At 49.5% G+C, this 17922-nt stretch overlaps 1 protein-coding gene across 2 annotated transcripts in view; it reads right to left on the bottom strand.

The window, feature by feature from the left end:
* LOC137433422 (vacuolar protein sorting-associated protein 26B-A) overlaps positions 1-16994 on the bottom strand; it is a 95352-nt gene extending 78358 nt beyond the window's left edge. The window contains exon 1 of one of the 2 annotated variants that reach the window (XM_068125761.2): positions 16339-16994. In XM_068125761.2, coding sequence (XP_067981862.2) covers positions 16339-16522 — 184 coding nt within the window. In that variant the 5' untranslated portion in view covers positions 16523-16994. Of the gene's footprint in view, positions 1-16317 lie in introns of both variants that reach the window. The other variant, XM_068125755.2, reaches the window with a different exon arrangement.
* Between the last annotated feature and the right edge of the window lie 928 nt (positions 16995-17922).

Here is a 17922-nt window from a genome sequence, read left to right as displayed (position 1 = left end):
GAGGGTTCTTTTCCAGTCACTGGGAGGGCGCAGTGAGTTATCTTATTTTAGCGGATGGTACCATCTTAAGATATATTGAGTGCACTTTGATTGCTATTGGTTATACCTTTATTATTGTGTGTGATTTTTAATACAACATCTGTTCGTTTATAATCCTTGGTGTGGTTTCACTATTAATTACTGATACAGAATAACATAATTTTCTGCCGTGGCTCCTCTCAGGGTTCGGAGGTATACCGAGACCAGGAGGTCGGGGAGGAACACGTAACACAAGGGTGTACTTACTTTTTCCACATGCGAAATTTGCATTTATGTTTATTTACATTATACAATGGACTACAAAATGTAAATGTTTCATGATATTGTAGCGACCCATGGGTCCCCCAAAGCTCGAGACCAGCAACAGAATCTCCTGGCCCAAGCCGATGACGTAACCGGCGGCCAAACCGCGGCGCCGACGTTATAATCCTTTGCACCTGTCGGTCACATGGCCACCAAAGCGTGCCTCGCCTGAGAGGCGGGGCTTTGGTTCTGATGTATGCTTTTTGGTTTGGATATATATATGCGAACCCGATAAACGTGTTTTCAGAGTTCCCGAGATGATTATACAATAAACATCTTCTCGGACGAGTTTGTGTCTTGTCCGTCACTTCGTCCGTCTCAAGCAGGAGCGCTGCTCCTTCACTGGTGACCCCGAGTTTACGACACGCGATGGACACGGCAGTGTCCCTCAAACTGCCCACTTTCTGGGAAGCACATGCCGCCATCTGGTTCGCTCAGGCGGACTCCCAGTTCGCCCTGCGTGGCATTACGGAGGACACCACGAAATACCATTACGTGGTCGCCGCACTCGGCTCCGTGACCGCCGCCCGCTGCCTGAGCCTCCTCCAGAGCCCGCCCGCTGACGGCAAGTACGACGCCATCAAGGCACTTCTTCTGGGCGCTTTCGCCCTCTCCCCGGCTGAATGCGCACGACGCCTGCTCGACCTTCCTGAGCTCGGCGATACGCGCCCGTCCGAACGTATGGACTACATGCTCGCGTTGCTCGGCGAGCATCCCTTGGATTTCCTTTTCCAAGAGCTTTTTCTCCGCCAGCTCCCGGCCCAGGTCCGGGTCGCCCTGGCAAGCACGACCATCACGAACCCCCGCGGCCTCGCCAGGGAGGCCGACAAGATCGATTCGGCAAGCCAGCTCGTCGGGGTGGCTGCCGGGAGCCCGCCCGCCGCCCAGTCGGCGCCCATGGCGCAGTTTCCCGCCCACCCACCCGACGCCCGTGACGCAGCTTCCTTCCCGGAGACCGCCGGGCCGGCGCCACTGGCAGCGGCGACGCCGCATCGCCCGGTCCCGACGCGTCGACCGGAGCCCCCGCCAGACCCGGCCTGGTGTTATTTCCACGCCAGGTTCGGGCGGCAGGCCCGATCATGTCGACCCCCGTGCACGTTCGGCAAGTCGGGAAACGGTCGGGCCGGCACTCACTACCAGCCATGAGCGCCGGCCGTTCCGGAAACCTGCTATTCATCGCGGACCAAGCGTCGGGGCGGCGTTTTCTCTGCGACACCGGCGCTCAGCTGAGCGTCATTCCCGCTTTGGCGGAGGACAGGCGGGCCGCCATTTGCGGCCCCTCCTTAATCGCGGCCAACGGCTCCGCCATCCGCACCTTCGGCCCACGCACCGTCGCCCTCCGCTTCGGCAGCCAGCTCTTTCGCTGGGAGTTCGTGACGGCGGACGTCCCCATGGCTTTGCTCGGGGCCGATTTCCTTTGCGCCCATGGGCTGCTAGTCGACGTTAAACGTCGGCGTCTCGTCAACGCCGAAACTTTCAGCTCGCTGGCATGCGCCTTGAGCCGTTCCGCGCCCACCGAGCTTTCCTGCGTCCTCACGTTGGCAGACGACTTCGCGCGTCTCCTCGCGGAGTTCCCGGCCCTCACGCGACCGACGTTTTCGGCCGTCACGGTGCGTCACGGCATCGAGCATCATATTCCCACTACGGGCCCGCCGGTGTACGCCCAAGCTCGCCGTCTCGACCCAACCAAACTCGCCGTCACCAAGGCCGAGTTCGCCGCGCTGGAGCGCCTCGGCATCGTGCAGCGCTCCGACAGCGCCTGGGCCTCGCCGCTGCATATCGTCCCGAAGCCGGGGGGCGGATGGCGGCCATGCGGCGACTACCGCCGCCTCAACGACGCCACTACCCCTGACAGGTACCCCATCCCGCACATCCAGGATTTTTCCGCCCGGTTGGCGGGGCGGACCATTTTTTCAAAAGTGGACCTGATTCGGGGGTACCACCAGGTGCCCGTCCGACATCCCGAAGACGGCCGTTATTACACCTTTCGGCCTCTTCGAATTCCTCCGAATGCCCTTCCGCCTCAAAAACGTGGCACAGGCGTTCCAGCGCCTGATGGACGGTGTGCTGCGCGACTTGCCGTTCTTCTTTACCTACCTGGACGACATCCTCATCGCCAGCACGTCCAGAGCCGAGCACCTCCTCCACCTCCGGACGCTGTTCGGCCGCCTCAGCGAGCACGGCTTGATCGTCAACCCGGCCAAATGTCACTTTGGTGCGGCGACGATCGACCTTTTGGGCCACCACATCACCCGGGACGGCGCCGTACCGCTACCGGCCAAAGTCGAGGCCATCGCCACTTTCCCGCGCCCCCGCTCCGTCAAGGCGCTGCAGGAGTTCCTCGGGATGGTGAACTTTTACCACTGCTTCTTGCCCCGAGCTGTGCAACTCATGCGGCCCTTGTACACTGCCCTCCGCGACCAGCCGGCGAAGCGCGACGTCGTCTGGTCCACGGACATGTACGCTGCTTTCACCGGCGTGAAACGGGCCCTCGCCAACGCCACGCTGCTGGCCCACCCGGTACCCCATGCTCCCATCGCCCTCACCACGGACGCGGTTCATGAGCAATGGGTAAACGGGGCCTGGCAGCCGCTCGCGTTCTTCAGCCGGCAACTCCTGCCCAACGAGTTGAAGTACAGCACTTTCGACCGCGAGCTCCTCGGGCTGTACCTGGCCGTCCGCCATTTTCGCCACCTCCTGGAGGGCCGCCCGTTCACGGCCTTTGTCGACCACAAGCAATTGATTTTCGCCATGGCCAAGGTCATGGAGCCGTGGTCGGCCCGCCAGCAGCGCCACCTCTCCGCCGTGTCGGAATACACCACGGACATCCGGCACGTCGCCGGAAAGGACAACGCCGTGGCCGACTGCCTTTCTCGAGCCGGCGCCAACGCCATCCACCTCGGCGTCGATTTCGCCCTAATGGCGACGGACCAGGCCACCGACGGCACGGTGCAGGCGCTCCGGGTGGCGGACACGGGCCTCCGCTTGGCTGACGTCCCCTTCGCGGACACGGTCCTGCTTTGTGACGTCTCCCAAGGCCGACCTCGCCCCGTTGTGCCGGTCACCTGGCGGCGTCGCATTTTTGCTTCGCTCCACGGCCTCTCACACCCGGGCCGGAAGGTGTCCCAGAGGCTGGTGTCGGCACGTTTCGTCTGGCACGGGTTGCGACGGGACGTCGGCGACTGGGCCAACGCCTGCACACCCTGCCAGCGGGCCAAGGTCCACCGTCACACCCAGGCTCCGCTGGCTCCTTTCACCATGCCCGAGCGACGTTTCGACCACGTCCACGTGGACCTGGTGGGTCCCCTGCCCCCATCGCAGGGGTTCACCCACCTGCTTACCATGGTGGACAGGACCACCAGGTGGCCGGAGGCCGTGCCCCTCGCCTCCACCACCACCGCCGACATGGCCCAGGCGTTCATCGCCACCTGGGTCGCGTGTTTCGGTGCACCGGCGGACATCTCGTCGGACCGCGGCCCACAGTTCACGTCCGAACTGTGGGGCGCGGTCGCCCGCACGTTGGGCGTTACCCTGCACCGCACCACGGCCTACCACCCCCAGGCCAACGGGTTGTGCGAGCGGTTCCACCGCTCCATGAAGGCCGCACTCATGGCCGGCCTCCAGGACGACGGCTGGGCCGATCGGCTCCCGTGGGTCCTTTTGGGCCTCCGCACGGCTCCAAAGGAGGACCTCCAGGCGTCCACCGCCGAGCTGGTGTACGGCCAGGCCCTCCGCGTCCCGGGCGAGTTCGTGCCCGACGCCACCAGCCCCTGGTCCGCCGCGCGCCAGCGCATGGACTTCCAGGAGGCCACCCAACGTTTCGCCCCGGTGCCCACGTCCCGCCACGGCGACCCCCAATCCTACGTCCCCCCAGCACTCCGCACGGCGGAGTACGTCTTTGTGCGCCACGACGCGCACCGGGGGCGCTCCGGCCACCATACGACGGACCCTTCCGGGTCCTACGACGGGACAAGAAGTCCTTCGTCGTCAGCATCGGCGGCCGGGCGGACCGGATTTCGGTGGAACGCCTCAAGCCGGCCCACATGGACGTCGGCCAGCCGCCACGGCTGGCTCTCCCACCGCGGCGCGGCCACCCCCCGTCCACTGCACCCCCCGTCCGGCCACCCGCCACCACACCGGACCCCCCCCCCCCCCCCCCCCCCGCGACCAGCCAGGGGTCGTTTCGGTCGGGTCATCCGGACCCCCCTCAGGTTGACCTTCCTGGACCAAGTCGATTCTGGGGAGGCGTGTGTAGCGACCCATGGGTCCCCCAAAGCTCGAGACCAGCAACAGAATCTCCTGGCCCAAGCCGGTGACGTAACCGGCGGCCAAACCGCGGCGCCGAGGTTATAATCCTTTGCACCTGTCGGTCACATGACCACCAAAGCGTGCCTCGCCTGAGAGGCGGGGCTTTGGTTCTGATGTATGCTTTTTGGTTTGGATATATATATATGCGAACCCGATAAACGGGTTTTCAGAGTTCCCGAGATGATTAATACAATAAACATCTTCTCGGACGAGTTTGTGTCTTGTCCGTCACTTCGTCCGTCTCAAGCAGGAGCGCTGCTCCTTCAATATTTGTTATATTATATCACCTTTATCTATCAATATTGTTGAAATGAAGATCAAATAGCTGTATGTTGAAATATGTTGAAAAAGTCAAAACTTTACATGGGGTGTACTTACCTTTTCACGTGACTGTAGTATGTTTGTAGGTAGTATGTTTGTAGGTAGTATGTTTGTAGGTAGTATGTTTATTGGTAGTATGTTTATAGGTAGTATGTTTAGAGGTAGTATGTTTAGAGGTAGTATGTATGTATGTAGTATGTATGTACGTAGTATGTATGTACGTAGTATGTATGTAGGTGGTATGTATGTAGGTATTATGTATGTAGATAGTATGTATGTAGGTAGTAAGTATGTAGGGAGTATGTATGTAGGATTGTAGGTAGTATGTATGTTGGTAGTATGTTTATAGGTAGTATGTTTAGAGGTAGTATGTATGTAGGTAGTATGTATGTAGGTAGTAGTAGTATGTTGTGGTCATATGAAGTGGTAGTAGTAGTATGTAGTGGTAATAGTAGTAGTAGTTGTAGTGCCAAGTTGTCATAGTAGTATGTAGTAGTAGTAGTAGTAGTAGTAGTAGTAGTAGTAGTAGTAGTAGTAGTAGTCGTGCTTTTGTTGGAAAGGCTATAGAGATTTGCGTTCAGAGCTCATGCAAGCTCAGGCAAACATATGTTCCCAGTTTAATGTCGCTCAATTCCTCATCTCTGCAAGTAGTCTCTGCAGTCTCTGCAAGTTTGAACTACAGTAGACAAGGTAGAGCATTTTGAAGAGAAAGCACTACCAAGACAGATAAGGGGAAGGTAAAAGAACGCCAAAGAACACCAAAAAAAAAGAATGCCAAATAACACATCTATCTATAATTCCAGTAATCTCTGTCTGTCTGTACGTTTGTCTGTGACCGCTGTTTCTCGACAACCACGGGTCCGATATACTTTTAACTTGCCAGGTATATTGCTGGGGACCCGAGGATGTGCCTTTTCAAGGTTTCATATTAATCGGACAATTACTTACCGAGCTATGTCCAAAAAACGATTCAACCAATCAGAGAGCAGCGAACGATCGCGTGTGCCGGCGTTGCGAATGGACCAAACCATTCCATGTAAATAGAGGGGGGGGTTCTGTGGTCGTTGCGAATGGACGAAACCATTTCATGTAAATAGAGGGGGGGGGATTGTCACTGTACTCGCAAGCCGTTCGCCGTTCGCTTTGGCGTTGCGAATGGACCAAACCATTTCATGTAAATAGAGGGGGGGGATATAATTTTAGATAGATATATAGTACGGGCATGCCCTAGTCTATCTATAATCTATCTATAATTCCAGTAATCTCTGTCTGTCTGTACGTTTGTCTGTGACCGCTGTTTCTCGACAACCACGGGTCCGATATACTTTTAACTTGCCAGGTATATTGCTGGGGACCTGAGGATGTGCCTTTTCAAGGTTTCATATTAATCGGACAATTACTTACCGAGCTATGTCCAAAAAACGATTCAACCAATCAGAGAGCAGCGAACGATCGCGTGTGCCGGCGTTGCGAATGGACCAAACCATTCCATGTAAATAGAGGGGGGGGTTCTGTGGTCGTTGCGAATGGACGAAACCATTTCATGTAAATAGAGGGGGGGGGGATTGTCACTGTACTCGCAAGCCGTTCGCCGTTCGCTTTGGCGTTGCGAATGGACCAAACCATTTCATGTAAATAGAGGGGGGGGGATATAATTTTAGATAGATATATAGTACGGGCATATATATAGTACGGGCATGCCCTAGTCTATCTATAATTCCAGTAATCTCTGTGTGTCTGTGACCGCTGTTTCTCGACAACCACGGGTCCGATATACTTGAAACTTGCCAGGTATATTGCTGGGGACCCGAGGATGTGCCTTTTCAAGGTTTGAAATTAATCGGACAAGTGGTTCCCAAGATATGGTCACCGTACTCGCAAGCCGTTCGCTTTGGCTTTGCGAATGGACCAAACCATTTCATGTAAATAGAGGGGGGGGGTTCTGTGGTCGTTACTGCCACGTGGTTTCAAAGTTTTTTTTTGTTGTTGTTGTTTGCACGCATGTTTTTTTGCACCCACGTACGGGCACGCCCTAGTTTATACAAATAAGAGCAAAGTATCTTGTGGGGAAACCGTACAAAGTGCATCATTTATAGTCCAGGTTTCCTTAAACTTTTGAACAGTGTTACTATATTCTGCCGCCTTGTACTCCGAAATAATGCGTGAGCGTATTAAGCCCTTCAGGCATACAGAACTGTGTTCCACCACATCTTTCTCTATTTTTGCCTTCCTGGTTTTATATATTGCCATTTTTGCACAGGCTAAAATAAAGTTAACAAGGAGATCTCGTGACTTGCTTAGTTTCTTTACCGGGTGCCCGATGATAAAAAGTGTTGGAGAGAAGTGAAGCCAGAAGCGCAAGAGAAGATTTTTCATCAGTAAGAACACTGGTTCAAGACGGTGGCATTGAAGGTATATGTGAAATATAGTTTCCCTTTCACCACAAAAGCAGCATTCCTCTGGGAAGTTAGTGAAATGCCGCATCATAGATCCAGAGCTCAGTGCCCCATGTAGCAACCTCCAACTTAAGTCTGCCATCATTCTTGGCGTCGGGTAGAGATAAAGTGAATCCCAACGTGGATGAACAGTCGAAGGAAGTGGAAGAATGTCACGCCAGGGAGTATCTAATCGGGTTGCAAGAGCTATATAATGGAGCGAGTGGATCACTAGCAGGTGTATATTTTTCCTTGATAGCCCACAGAACGACATTTCCACTGTGCCAGGGGTCTTACTCATATTGTTTGCAGGTATTGGCTGAGAGAGGTCGCAACATCGTGGTCGGATTTTAAAATCCATGGAGTTACCGATGGACATCTGTCCAGATCCATCACCCTCTTTGGGATTCTCTAGATATTCCAGACAATTGGGAGGCAAGGAGCTTTTGACCTCTTCAAGTATCCTGGAGGGGATCCTGATTGTCCTCAGGCCCATTTTCGCTGCGAGCTCCTTGGGTAAAATAAGCCTTCTCTTACCATCGTTCAGAAGGTCTCCCACTGTGGATATGCTACCAGCTAAGAGGCTCCTTCTTACTGAAAAGGAAGCCAGAGTTGGGCCCTGTAGAAGAGGGTTGAGAATGAGCGGTTCTTCTAACAGGTCCTTGCCTGGATAAGGAACTGTTCTTTGTACGTCGACTACATTCCAAGCCTTCAGCATTTCTTGATAAAAAAGAGGCAATGTAGCACTAGACAGGCTCCGAGATGTACTGATGAAAAGATTCCTTTTGTACCCAAGATTGAGCACTTTGCTGAAGAAGTATGATGCCAGTGAGCACCATTGCGGTGCAGGGTTCACATGTAGGTAACGTTGTATGGTCTTCAGCCTGGATGCGTGGTAGTGGCTTCGAAGGCAGGGAAAAGACTGTCCACCTTCTGCAAAAGGCAAGCTCAGAATGCCCAGGGAAACCCAGTGTTTACCATTCCAAAAGTAGTCCAGTAGCTTCCTCTGCATCTTAACCAGAAACTCCTCTGGAGTGCTTATGCAAGAGAGCCTGAATACTAACTTTGGAATTATAACCTGTTTAATAAGGAGTGTTTTTCCCCTCAGAGACAGGACTTTTAGTAGTCCACTCCAGTCTCTCAACTTTGCTTCGATCTTGTCCCCTAAAGTGTTCCAGTTAATGAGTGGTGAGGACCCATGGGAAGTGGACAAGTGCACCCCCAAATATTTGATCTCATTGCGACTCCAGGTCAATTTCTGAAAAAGTGTTGGTAACTCCTTTACCTGCATTTGTCCAATTAGAAGCCCCGAGGTTTTCCTCCAATTGATTGTAGCAGACGATGCTGCTGAATAGACCTGCTGACAATCATAAACTATTTGCATATCCCTTGCATTACTGGCAAACACGAGAACATCATCTGCATATGCAGAAAGTTTGAGGTTGACCCTGTTGTGTGGCACCACAATGCCAGTTAGCCTTCTTCTCATCAAACAAAGGAAGGGTTCGATACAGAGGGAATATAATTGGCCGGACAGGGGACATCCTTGTCTTATTCCTCTCTCAAATGGAAAGGGCGCGAGCAAGAAACCGTTGACTTTAACTAGGCATTCTGCCGACATGTACAACGTCTGAATCATGCCTACAAATCTCCTCCCCAACCCAAATATTAGCAAGGTTTCAAACAGATACTCATGGTTCATCTGGTCAAAGGCTTTCTCCTGATCCAAGGAAAGAAATCCGACTCGAGTCCGAGTCATGTCCGCATACTGTATCAGGTCTCTGACAAGGGATATGTTGTCATGTATTGTCCTGCCTGGAATGGCATAAGATTGGTCCGGGCTGACTAATTTTGTCAGGACTGGTCCGAGACGGAGTGACAACATTTTAGCCATGACCTTATAATCCACACACAGCAGAGACACAGGGCGGTAATTCTTCAAGTCTCTCAAGTCACCCTCCTTGGGAATCAAGACCAGAATCGCTCGACGCCAAGAAAGGGGCATTATACCTGTATCACATGCTTCCTGAGCTACGCTTAGGTAATCAGGTCCAACCAAGTCCCATACTTTTGTATAGAATTCACATGATAAGCCATCCATGCCAGGGGATTTATCTCTTGATAGGCTGTGCAGGGCGGTTTTCAATTCTTCCAGAGATAATTGAGTCTCCAGCTGCTCCCGGTCTTCTACAGAGGCTTCAGGAAGACTGCTCCACAAAGTGCCACCTGCACCTGCGTCTGTGCTCTTCCCCGAATACAGCTGAGCGTAAAAGGCTCTAATTTGTTTTTGAACACTCTCAGAGCCATTGAGCAAGAGACCATCTTCTGCGAGAACACTCGCTATAGTCCTGAATTGACCTTTGCGTTTTTCCACCCCTTTGAGATAATTCAGGACATATTCATCCTCAGAAATAAACTGCAAACGAGAGCGCACATACGCCCCTCATGCCTTCACATGACTACATGCTTTAAGGGTGCTCTTTTTTTCTTGGTATGCCTGCAGTTCAGTAGACGTACGTGTGGCCAGGTGCTTCTCAAGGTGCAGCAGTTCCTCTTCCAGTCTTTTGATCCCTAACCCAAGTGTTTTGCTCGAACCATACGAGTATTCCTGACACAGCAATTTCAATCGTACCTTGCCTACATCCCACCAGAATCCAAGTGAGCAAAAATCTCCTTTTTTATTCCTCCAGGCTTGCCAAAAATTCAAAAAGATTGACAAAAAGGCTTCATCCTGACTTAAAACATTGTTAAGGTGCCACAAGCCAGGGCCTCGCCTTGTTTCCGCCAGGGAAAACTTAATCCACGCCAAGTTGTGATCTGTGAAATGGGCAACTTTTATGCCGGAGTCACCGACAATCTTACACCAATGGTGAGACACGTAAATTCTATCGAGCCGGGATTGTGATATATGACCACCTCTGATACTTGTATACGTGAATGTTCTGTCTGTGGGGTGTTGTATGTGCCAGGTATCCCTCAAGTTTAACAGTGTTATGGTTTGTTGTAATATTCTTACAGAGGGATTATGCGGTTCCTGACCTATTCGATCAAGGGAGGGGTTTAGAGTGCAATTAAAGTCTCCTCCAAGAATTACACACTCTTCACCAGGCAAGGTGAGCATGAATCCTGTCTGCAACCGGTTGAAGAAAATCCCCCTTGCAACTCCTACACAAGGTGCATAAATGTTGACGAAATTGACAACAAATTCTTCAAACTTTGCTTTTATATGTAGCAACCGCCCCACACTGGCTTCCTTTACGACAAGAATTTCAGGTTTCCTCTTTGGTGAAAAGAGGGTAGCCACTCCACAAGATGTGTCCGTTAGGTGACTGAAAAAGGCCAAGCCTTCCCATTGGTTTTCCCATCGGGATGCAGCCTCTGGGGTCGTGTGGGTTTCCTGCAGAAAGGTTACTTCAAGTTTTTCCTTCACACAGAATGACAATACCTGGTGCACACGGAATGCATCCTTACAGCCATTGACATTCAATGATCCTATTCGTAAGTTTGATGTCATTATTGTATTGAGAGTTTTGTTTCTGTGAAATTCATCCTCCTAAACGACTTTATATTCAGGCCCATAACTCAACAACTTTGCTAGAAACTTCCTGACTCGGGCTTGTTCGGCCGAGCCTGAAGTCCTTGTTTTATGTCCCTCTCTCCTTAGTACATACAAGGAATGCACTAGCAAGTCATAATCTTTCCACCGTTTCAGCGCATTTCCACTTTCTTCCTGCTATGCAAGCTTTGTTCCAGGAACTCGAGTATCTCCTGGCTGGGGGATGCAGGAATGGCGTCCTGCAGGTAGGTCTGTCTCTAAACCAGTCAGTGACCCTTGATAGTCTTCCCCATCACCAATACTTTCCTCATCATCGCTGTCTGGAGGTTCAAGATCCTTCTCCTTTGGTTTACTTGTACAATGTGTCAAGTCTTCTGCCATGTCGTCTCTCAAGGCTGACTTGGCATAATCTTCTGGCGCAGAGGAACGCTCCTTTGGCTCTGATGCGGCGGACGTTGCTTCACCTGTGGGAGTGGATGCCTCCTCCTCAGTTGGTATAGGAGATCCAACCTTTTGGGGTGGTAAAATAGAGATGTGCTCAACTATTCCCCTTTCTGCGCCAACAGTGAGTGAAGTGACATCACCTGAGATGTCAGTCAGTGCCAGCAACTTTATTGATGCTTGTGTGTCTGGTTCCCTCTCTCTGTCTGTCCCACCGATGAATGCTACTTCAGAATCCTTTGGAACTTCGGTGTTAATCCTTCAGTTCAGAACTGCTCTTGTAGATGTTTCAATCCCTGGTTTATTTTGAAGCTTCGTTGCAGTTGTTATTATTGGATGTATTTTCTCAGTCGCCAACATCACAGTATCGTTTGGCCCTGTCAAGTCAGATACCTCTAGGTTGTTTATCTTTACCATGCTGGGTTTACTACCTGACGGTCTCCCTTCCTGTTCATTCTTCAAACTGTCTTTGGGTGGATCTGAGAGAGAAGACTCTCCATATCCTGTCATTTGATGAATAGTTACCTCTTCTTCTTCTTCTTCCATTTCTTCAGATTGGGTTACCACTCTTTTCTCCTTCAGAATACTAGGCTTTACAAATCCCTTTGACACATTACTTCCCGTGTCATCCTCAATTGTACCAGGGTGTTCCGTGGTCCCATCCTCTGCGGGTTCTGATTTCCTCTTCTGTGCTCTCTTTGCCTTCCCAGCTCCCACTGCCTGCCATTGATTTATGGCAGCGGAAGAGATGGGATGAGAAGCTGGTATAGAACTTTGAGGGTCCACTGCCCTCGAGCACAAAGGAGCAGCCACCTCTCTTAGGATACCTTCAGTGACGCTGGGATCCTCTCGAGGCTGATCTGGACGTTGAGGAGCTGCAACCTCTTTAATGATAGTGGGGCAGTCTGCTCTCCTGTGATCCTTCGCTTTGCATACAAAACAACGGGGTTCGTTTGTCATATAAAACACCCTGTAATTCTTTCCGTCAAAAGGAATAACAAACGACCCCTCACATTCAGTATCCTTTCCCAATTCAATGGATACTTGTCTTTTAAAAGACCAGACATGTTGTAGGTAGGGCTCATGACAGCCCAAAGACACAGGCTTGATGGGTGATCTCAACACTCCCAGTTGTTCCAGGAAAGGCACCACGACATTGTCAGACACGTAAGGAGGTATATTAGATATAATTATCCTTGTACCAAGACTTGAGAGCGGCTCGACTTGTACAAAGAGTCCTCCCACACTAATCCCTTTCTCAATGGCTTTGTTTGCTGCAGCCTCTGAGTTAAGAAAGAACACAGCTTGTCCATACATTTTCGAGGCTGCAACTATCGTTGCTGGATCAACCACACTAGCGAGTGCTTTTACATAGGCCTCTTTTTGGGCGATTTGTCCCAACTCGCATTTCACCCCGTGCTTCCTTGTTAACGTCTTAAACGGGTGGGCAGGGCGGTTCCCACCTGCACCAGAGGTAGTAGCGGCCATCCTTGCCCATGTACCATCCAGAGGCATGATTACTATTATTAACGGTATATTTCCCGTCAAATGAAAATGAAAAAATATATATATCAATGAGCTCATTCGCGAGCTTTTGCTTATTTCAGCACGACCGTACCGGTATGCTAAGGATTAACTCAAAAGGATAATCAAACGCGCGTTGAGCAAATAACTTATTGGCTTAATCGCCAAAACTATGCAAATTTAGCACAGAAAGTCAAGGGTGATTAAGCAAAAACAAGGAAGTCAAACAGTTTGTTATACGCCACAAATCGGGCGCGGCAAATCTACTCCCACACGGGTGCGGCCGCACGCCGCGGCTAGGCCCGAACCCAAAAGAACTAATCTATCTATAATTCCAGTAATCTCTGTGTGTTTGTTTGTTTGTACGTTTTTTTTTTTTTTTTTTTTTTTTTTTTTTTTTTTTTTTTTTTTTTTTTTTTTTGTATACAAGATCGAGGCTCGTGAAAGAGCTAACATTAATCACACAAAAAGACAAACCGACACACAAAACACAAGGGGAGCGGTAGACAAGATGGTGAGAGAGGGGGAAGGACACAAAAGAGAGGGGGAAGGACACAAACACAACATTTGAGAACAGGGACATCGGGAGGACTTGGGGGGAGGTGGGAGAGGATTAAAACATATGAACACTGCAAGGACTCTGGGGTGAATTACCGGGGGTAGAAAAGATCAAGGTTTTCGATGGGGGAAGATAAGAGATGGTGGTGAACAGCTGTTTTAAAGACCTGGAGGGAGGAGTGGGATTGAAGGGAGTGGGGGAGTTTGTTCCAGAGGCGGGAGAAAAGGGGAATGAAAGAGTGAAGGTGAGCAGCGAGCCTAGACTTTGGCAGTTTAACCAGAAGAGGGTTGCAGGCAGATCTTGTGCGACCTGAAGGAATATTGGGGGGACAGAGCACAGAGAGAGCTGGGGGAGCAAGGCCGGAGAGGAGTCGGTAGAAGACAGAAAGACCACCAACCTGCCTGCGGTGAGTGAGTGAAAGGCCCTCGGCGTTGACTACATCGCAGGAGATTCCAATGATTCTGAAAGCTTTGGCCTCAACAGCGTGAAGCCGAGCAAGGTGTGAGGCAGGAGCCAAACTCCGTGTGTTGTCTTCTTCTTCTTACTGTTCTTCCTCTTCCAATTACCCCAACTCAGTGTGTTGTCTTCTTCTTCTTACTCTTTTTCTTCCAATTTCCTCTGCGGAAATTCCTCTGCGGGTTCTGATTTCCTCTTCTGTGCTCTCTTTGCCTTCCCAGCTCCCACTGCCTGCCATTGATTTATGGCAGCGGAAGAGATGGGATGAGAAGCTGGTATAGAACTTTGAGGGTCACATTTGTCTGTGACCGCTGTTTCTCGACAACCACGGGTCCGATATACTTTAAACTTGCCAGGTATATTGCTGGGGACCCGAGGATGTGCCTTTTCAAGGTTTCATATTAATCGGACAATTACTTACCGAGCTATGTCCAAAAAACGATTCAACCAATCAGAGAGCAGCGAGCTATCGCGTGTGCCGAACGTGGCGAACACACTCTGCCTCGGATGGCACATTTGAGAGCGTATTCATTTATTTCACGTTTGCAAACTATGTTGGCGCTATGTTGGCGTTAAACTATGTTTTAAAACTAATAAAAACCATTTCATGTAAATAGAGGGGGGGGGGGGGGGGGTTGTCACTGTACTCGCAAGCCGTTCGCCGTTCGCTTTGGCGTTGCGAATGGACCAAAACATTTCATGAACCAAACCATTTCATGTAAAGCGTTCGCCGTTCGCTTTGGCGTTGCGAATGGACCAAAACATTTCATGGACCAAACCATTTCATGTAAATAGAGGGGGGGGGGATTGTCACCGTACTCGCACCCACGTACCCACGTACCCACGTACGGGCATTGCACCCACGTACGGGCATGCCCTAGTAACTCAAAACGGGACGTCAAAGTAAAATAACAAAATGAACCAACTCGGTTCAAATAACCTAAATAGACCAAAAATACAAACGAAAACGGAAGAGGATGAGAAGGAAATGTCGAAAATAGCACGGCTCGAGGAGCAGCAAAATGGCGTGGCGTGGCGTAGTAGTAGTAGTAGTAGTATGTTGTAGTAGTAGTAGTAGTAGTATGTAGTATATTGTAGTAGTATGTAGTATGTTGTAGTAGTATGTAGTATGTTGTAGTAGTATGTAGTATATTGTAGTAGTATGTAGTATGTTGTAGTAGTATGTAGTATGTTGTAGTAGTAGTAGTATGTTGTAGTAGTAGTAGTAGTATGTTGTACGTATGTTATACTTACTAAAATGTAAATGTAAATGTAATCTCTTTGATGTAAATTGTACAATGTTTTGTATGCCTTTTTTGTAATAAAAAATATATTGTGCTTTTGGTTGGTATCATTTGTTTTCATACACAAACTATTGACAGATTTTCCATTGAAAAGTATCTTGCTTCAGGCAGTGACTTGCAGTGTGACATAATCATTGTAAATATATTATTCTTTAATGTGTCCAATAAACAGACAAAAAGAAAAGTGCAAAAAGTATTCCATTCTCTTCAATGACCATTGATATACTGGTTTCAACTTCAACTGCACAATTTTAAATTTTACTTCTGCTGTCGAGTCTATTACTAGTATTAGTCACCGATGGGCGCAATGGTTTGTTGACAAAACATTCGGCCCGCCAATATGGCCGCCGCTCGGCTTCACGGCTGCTAATGCTGCGCCGCATCTCATTGGCTCTCCAGTTCTATATATACCTCTATATATACCGTGACACGGACTTGGAAAATTGGAAGAAGAGGAAGAGAAGAGGAAGAAGACAACACACGGACTTGAAAAATTGGAAGAAGAAGAAGAAGAGGAAGTGAAGAAGACACACATTGGCGGAAATTGGAAGAAGAAGAAGAAGAGTAAGAAGAAGAAGATAACACAGACTTGGAGGAAATTGGAAGAAAAAGAGTAAGAAGAAGAAGACAACACACTGAGTTGGGGTAATTGGAAGAGGAAGAACAGTAAGAAGAAGAAGACAACACACGGAGTTGGGGAATTTGGAAGAGGACGAAGATAAGAAGAAGAAGACACACGGAGTTGGGGAATTTGGAAGAGGAGGAAGATAAGAAGAAGAAGACAACACACAGACTTGGGGAATTTGGAAGAGGAAGAAAAGAAGAAGAAGACAACACACGGACTTGGGGAATTTGGAAGAGGAAGAATATAAGAAGAAGAAGACAACACACGGACTTGGGGATTTTGGAAGAGGAAGAAGATAAGAAGAGGAAGAAGACAAAACACGTACTTGGGTCTTATTGGAAGAAGAAGAAGAAGAAGAAGAGTAATAAGGTGAAGACAACACACGGACTTGGAGAAAATTTGAAGAAGAAGAATATTAAGAAAAGAAGACAACACACGAACCCTGCCTTTGTGTGGGTTCGGCTCACCGATGTGTCCCACGAACTCCACTTTGAGACCATTGTGCTGCAGGGATTGCCCTTGGCGACGGGGTCGCACTCGGACGCGGCCCGCGAGGGTCTCCCCATCGGGACACAAAGGCCGGGACCGCCCGTCCGAGTCCATAAGTTGGATGTCCACATCGGCTCCTGGACCCAGACCGAGGAACTCCATGATGACAGGCTCAGGCTGCCTGGTCCGCCCTTATCCCAGGTGCATCGACACTTGTCCAGCTCTCCGTGTAGGGTCTTCGAACCCTTTTCCTCGTCTCACGATTTACCCGTCACCGATCTTATACCTGTCGCTTCTCGTCCATCAGTATAAAATGTCTACGTGTGTCCGAATCCACATCGACTGCTGACGTTCGTCAGGCACGAACAGTGTGAGGAAAAAGACGAAACTTCACTTAGTAATAATTAGTTACAACGATTAATATGTCAGACAAGAACGAGAGGTTTGCAAACATGAGGCACCTTACCTACAAAGCCTCGAACCAGTCAATGTGTAAATAAAGTACGTACTATTGTACTAATAACAATGTCAAAACGATAACGCGATCTACTGTACATGAAATGTTTAAAAGCGCCAACTTGCGATCAAAGCACGACACGCTGTCCTACATGACGTAATGACGTCATGCGTCGCTGCTGACGATTCGGGACGTCACAACGCCATTGCGTGGAAAGGAAGCTTGACAGGAAGAGGGAACGAGCATATGTGAAGCACAACTTGAGGGAGGAGCCAATGCTGTGCAGAGTACAACATGGCATTTTTGCTGAACTTTGGAAGTCGAAACAGGAAAACTGTTGGAATGTCACTGCATTGGGAGTATTTTTAATGTAAAGGGATAAACAAGTCACCTACAACTACAAGGAACCAGGACTCAGGAGACCATTAGATTAATCCCTTCAAGTCTGCGCCATTGTTGCCAACCTTTGGTTGTTTGTCCATGCTCAATCCTTTTTAAATTATGAGGGGTCAAGCAAGGAAGCAGCACGTACCATCTTTCAAATATATTAATAACGTTGTATTACTGTGCTGGGATCACGTTCAAACTGCGGACCCCCAAGTCTATCACACCACCAAGTCTGTGTACCAGTAGGCCCATGTCGCCACTCTGGCATTTGACTTTTAGGTCATTCAATAATGGGTTGGCTTTGGCAGGATGTCTATTAAGAGGTGTGCACATTCACCTGCACATTCACCTCCAAGCTGTCTACCCTGGGTTCGAATCAATTTGCGGACCTAGCTAGAAACTGTCAGCTGGTGCTTCACAGGCAGGGTGATTCATCAATATGTGTGCCATCTCTCAGATGGAGGCATTCATTGGTCGATGTTAAAAATCCCATGGTTCCTGCAGGTTAAGGAAGTTGAAAAATAATGACTTTTCAAAGTCTAATATACTGACTTTTTAATGGTCCGGCTTGTACATAAAACCATAACGTTATTTATTAAATCTTACAGCAGAACCAATGTAACTGTCATGTTGGGCACCATATAAATATTCATAATATCAAATACTCAGCCATTTTTTTACGATGAAAAATAAAATTAAAACTAGAGCAATTAAATTG

The sequence above is a fragment of the Myxine glutinosa genome, chromosome 1, assembly GCF_964187855.1.
Source record: "Myxine glutinosa chromosome 1, kmMyxGlut1.1, whole genome shotgun sequence".
NCBI classification, from domain to species: Eukaryota; Metazoa; Chordata; class Myxini; order Myxiniformes; family Myxinidae; genus Myxine; species Myxine glutinosa.
This window is presented reverse-complemented; position numbering and strand designations above follow the sequence as displayed.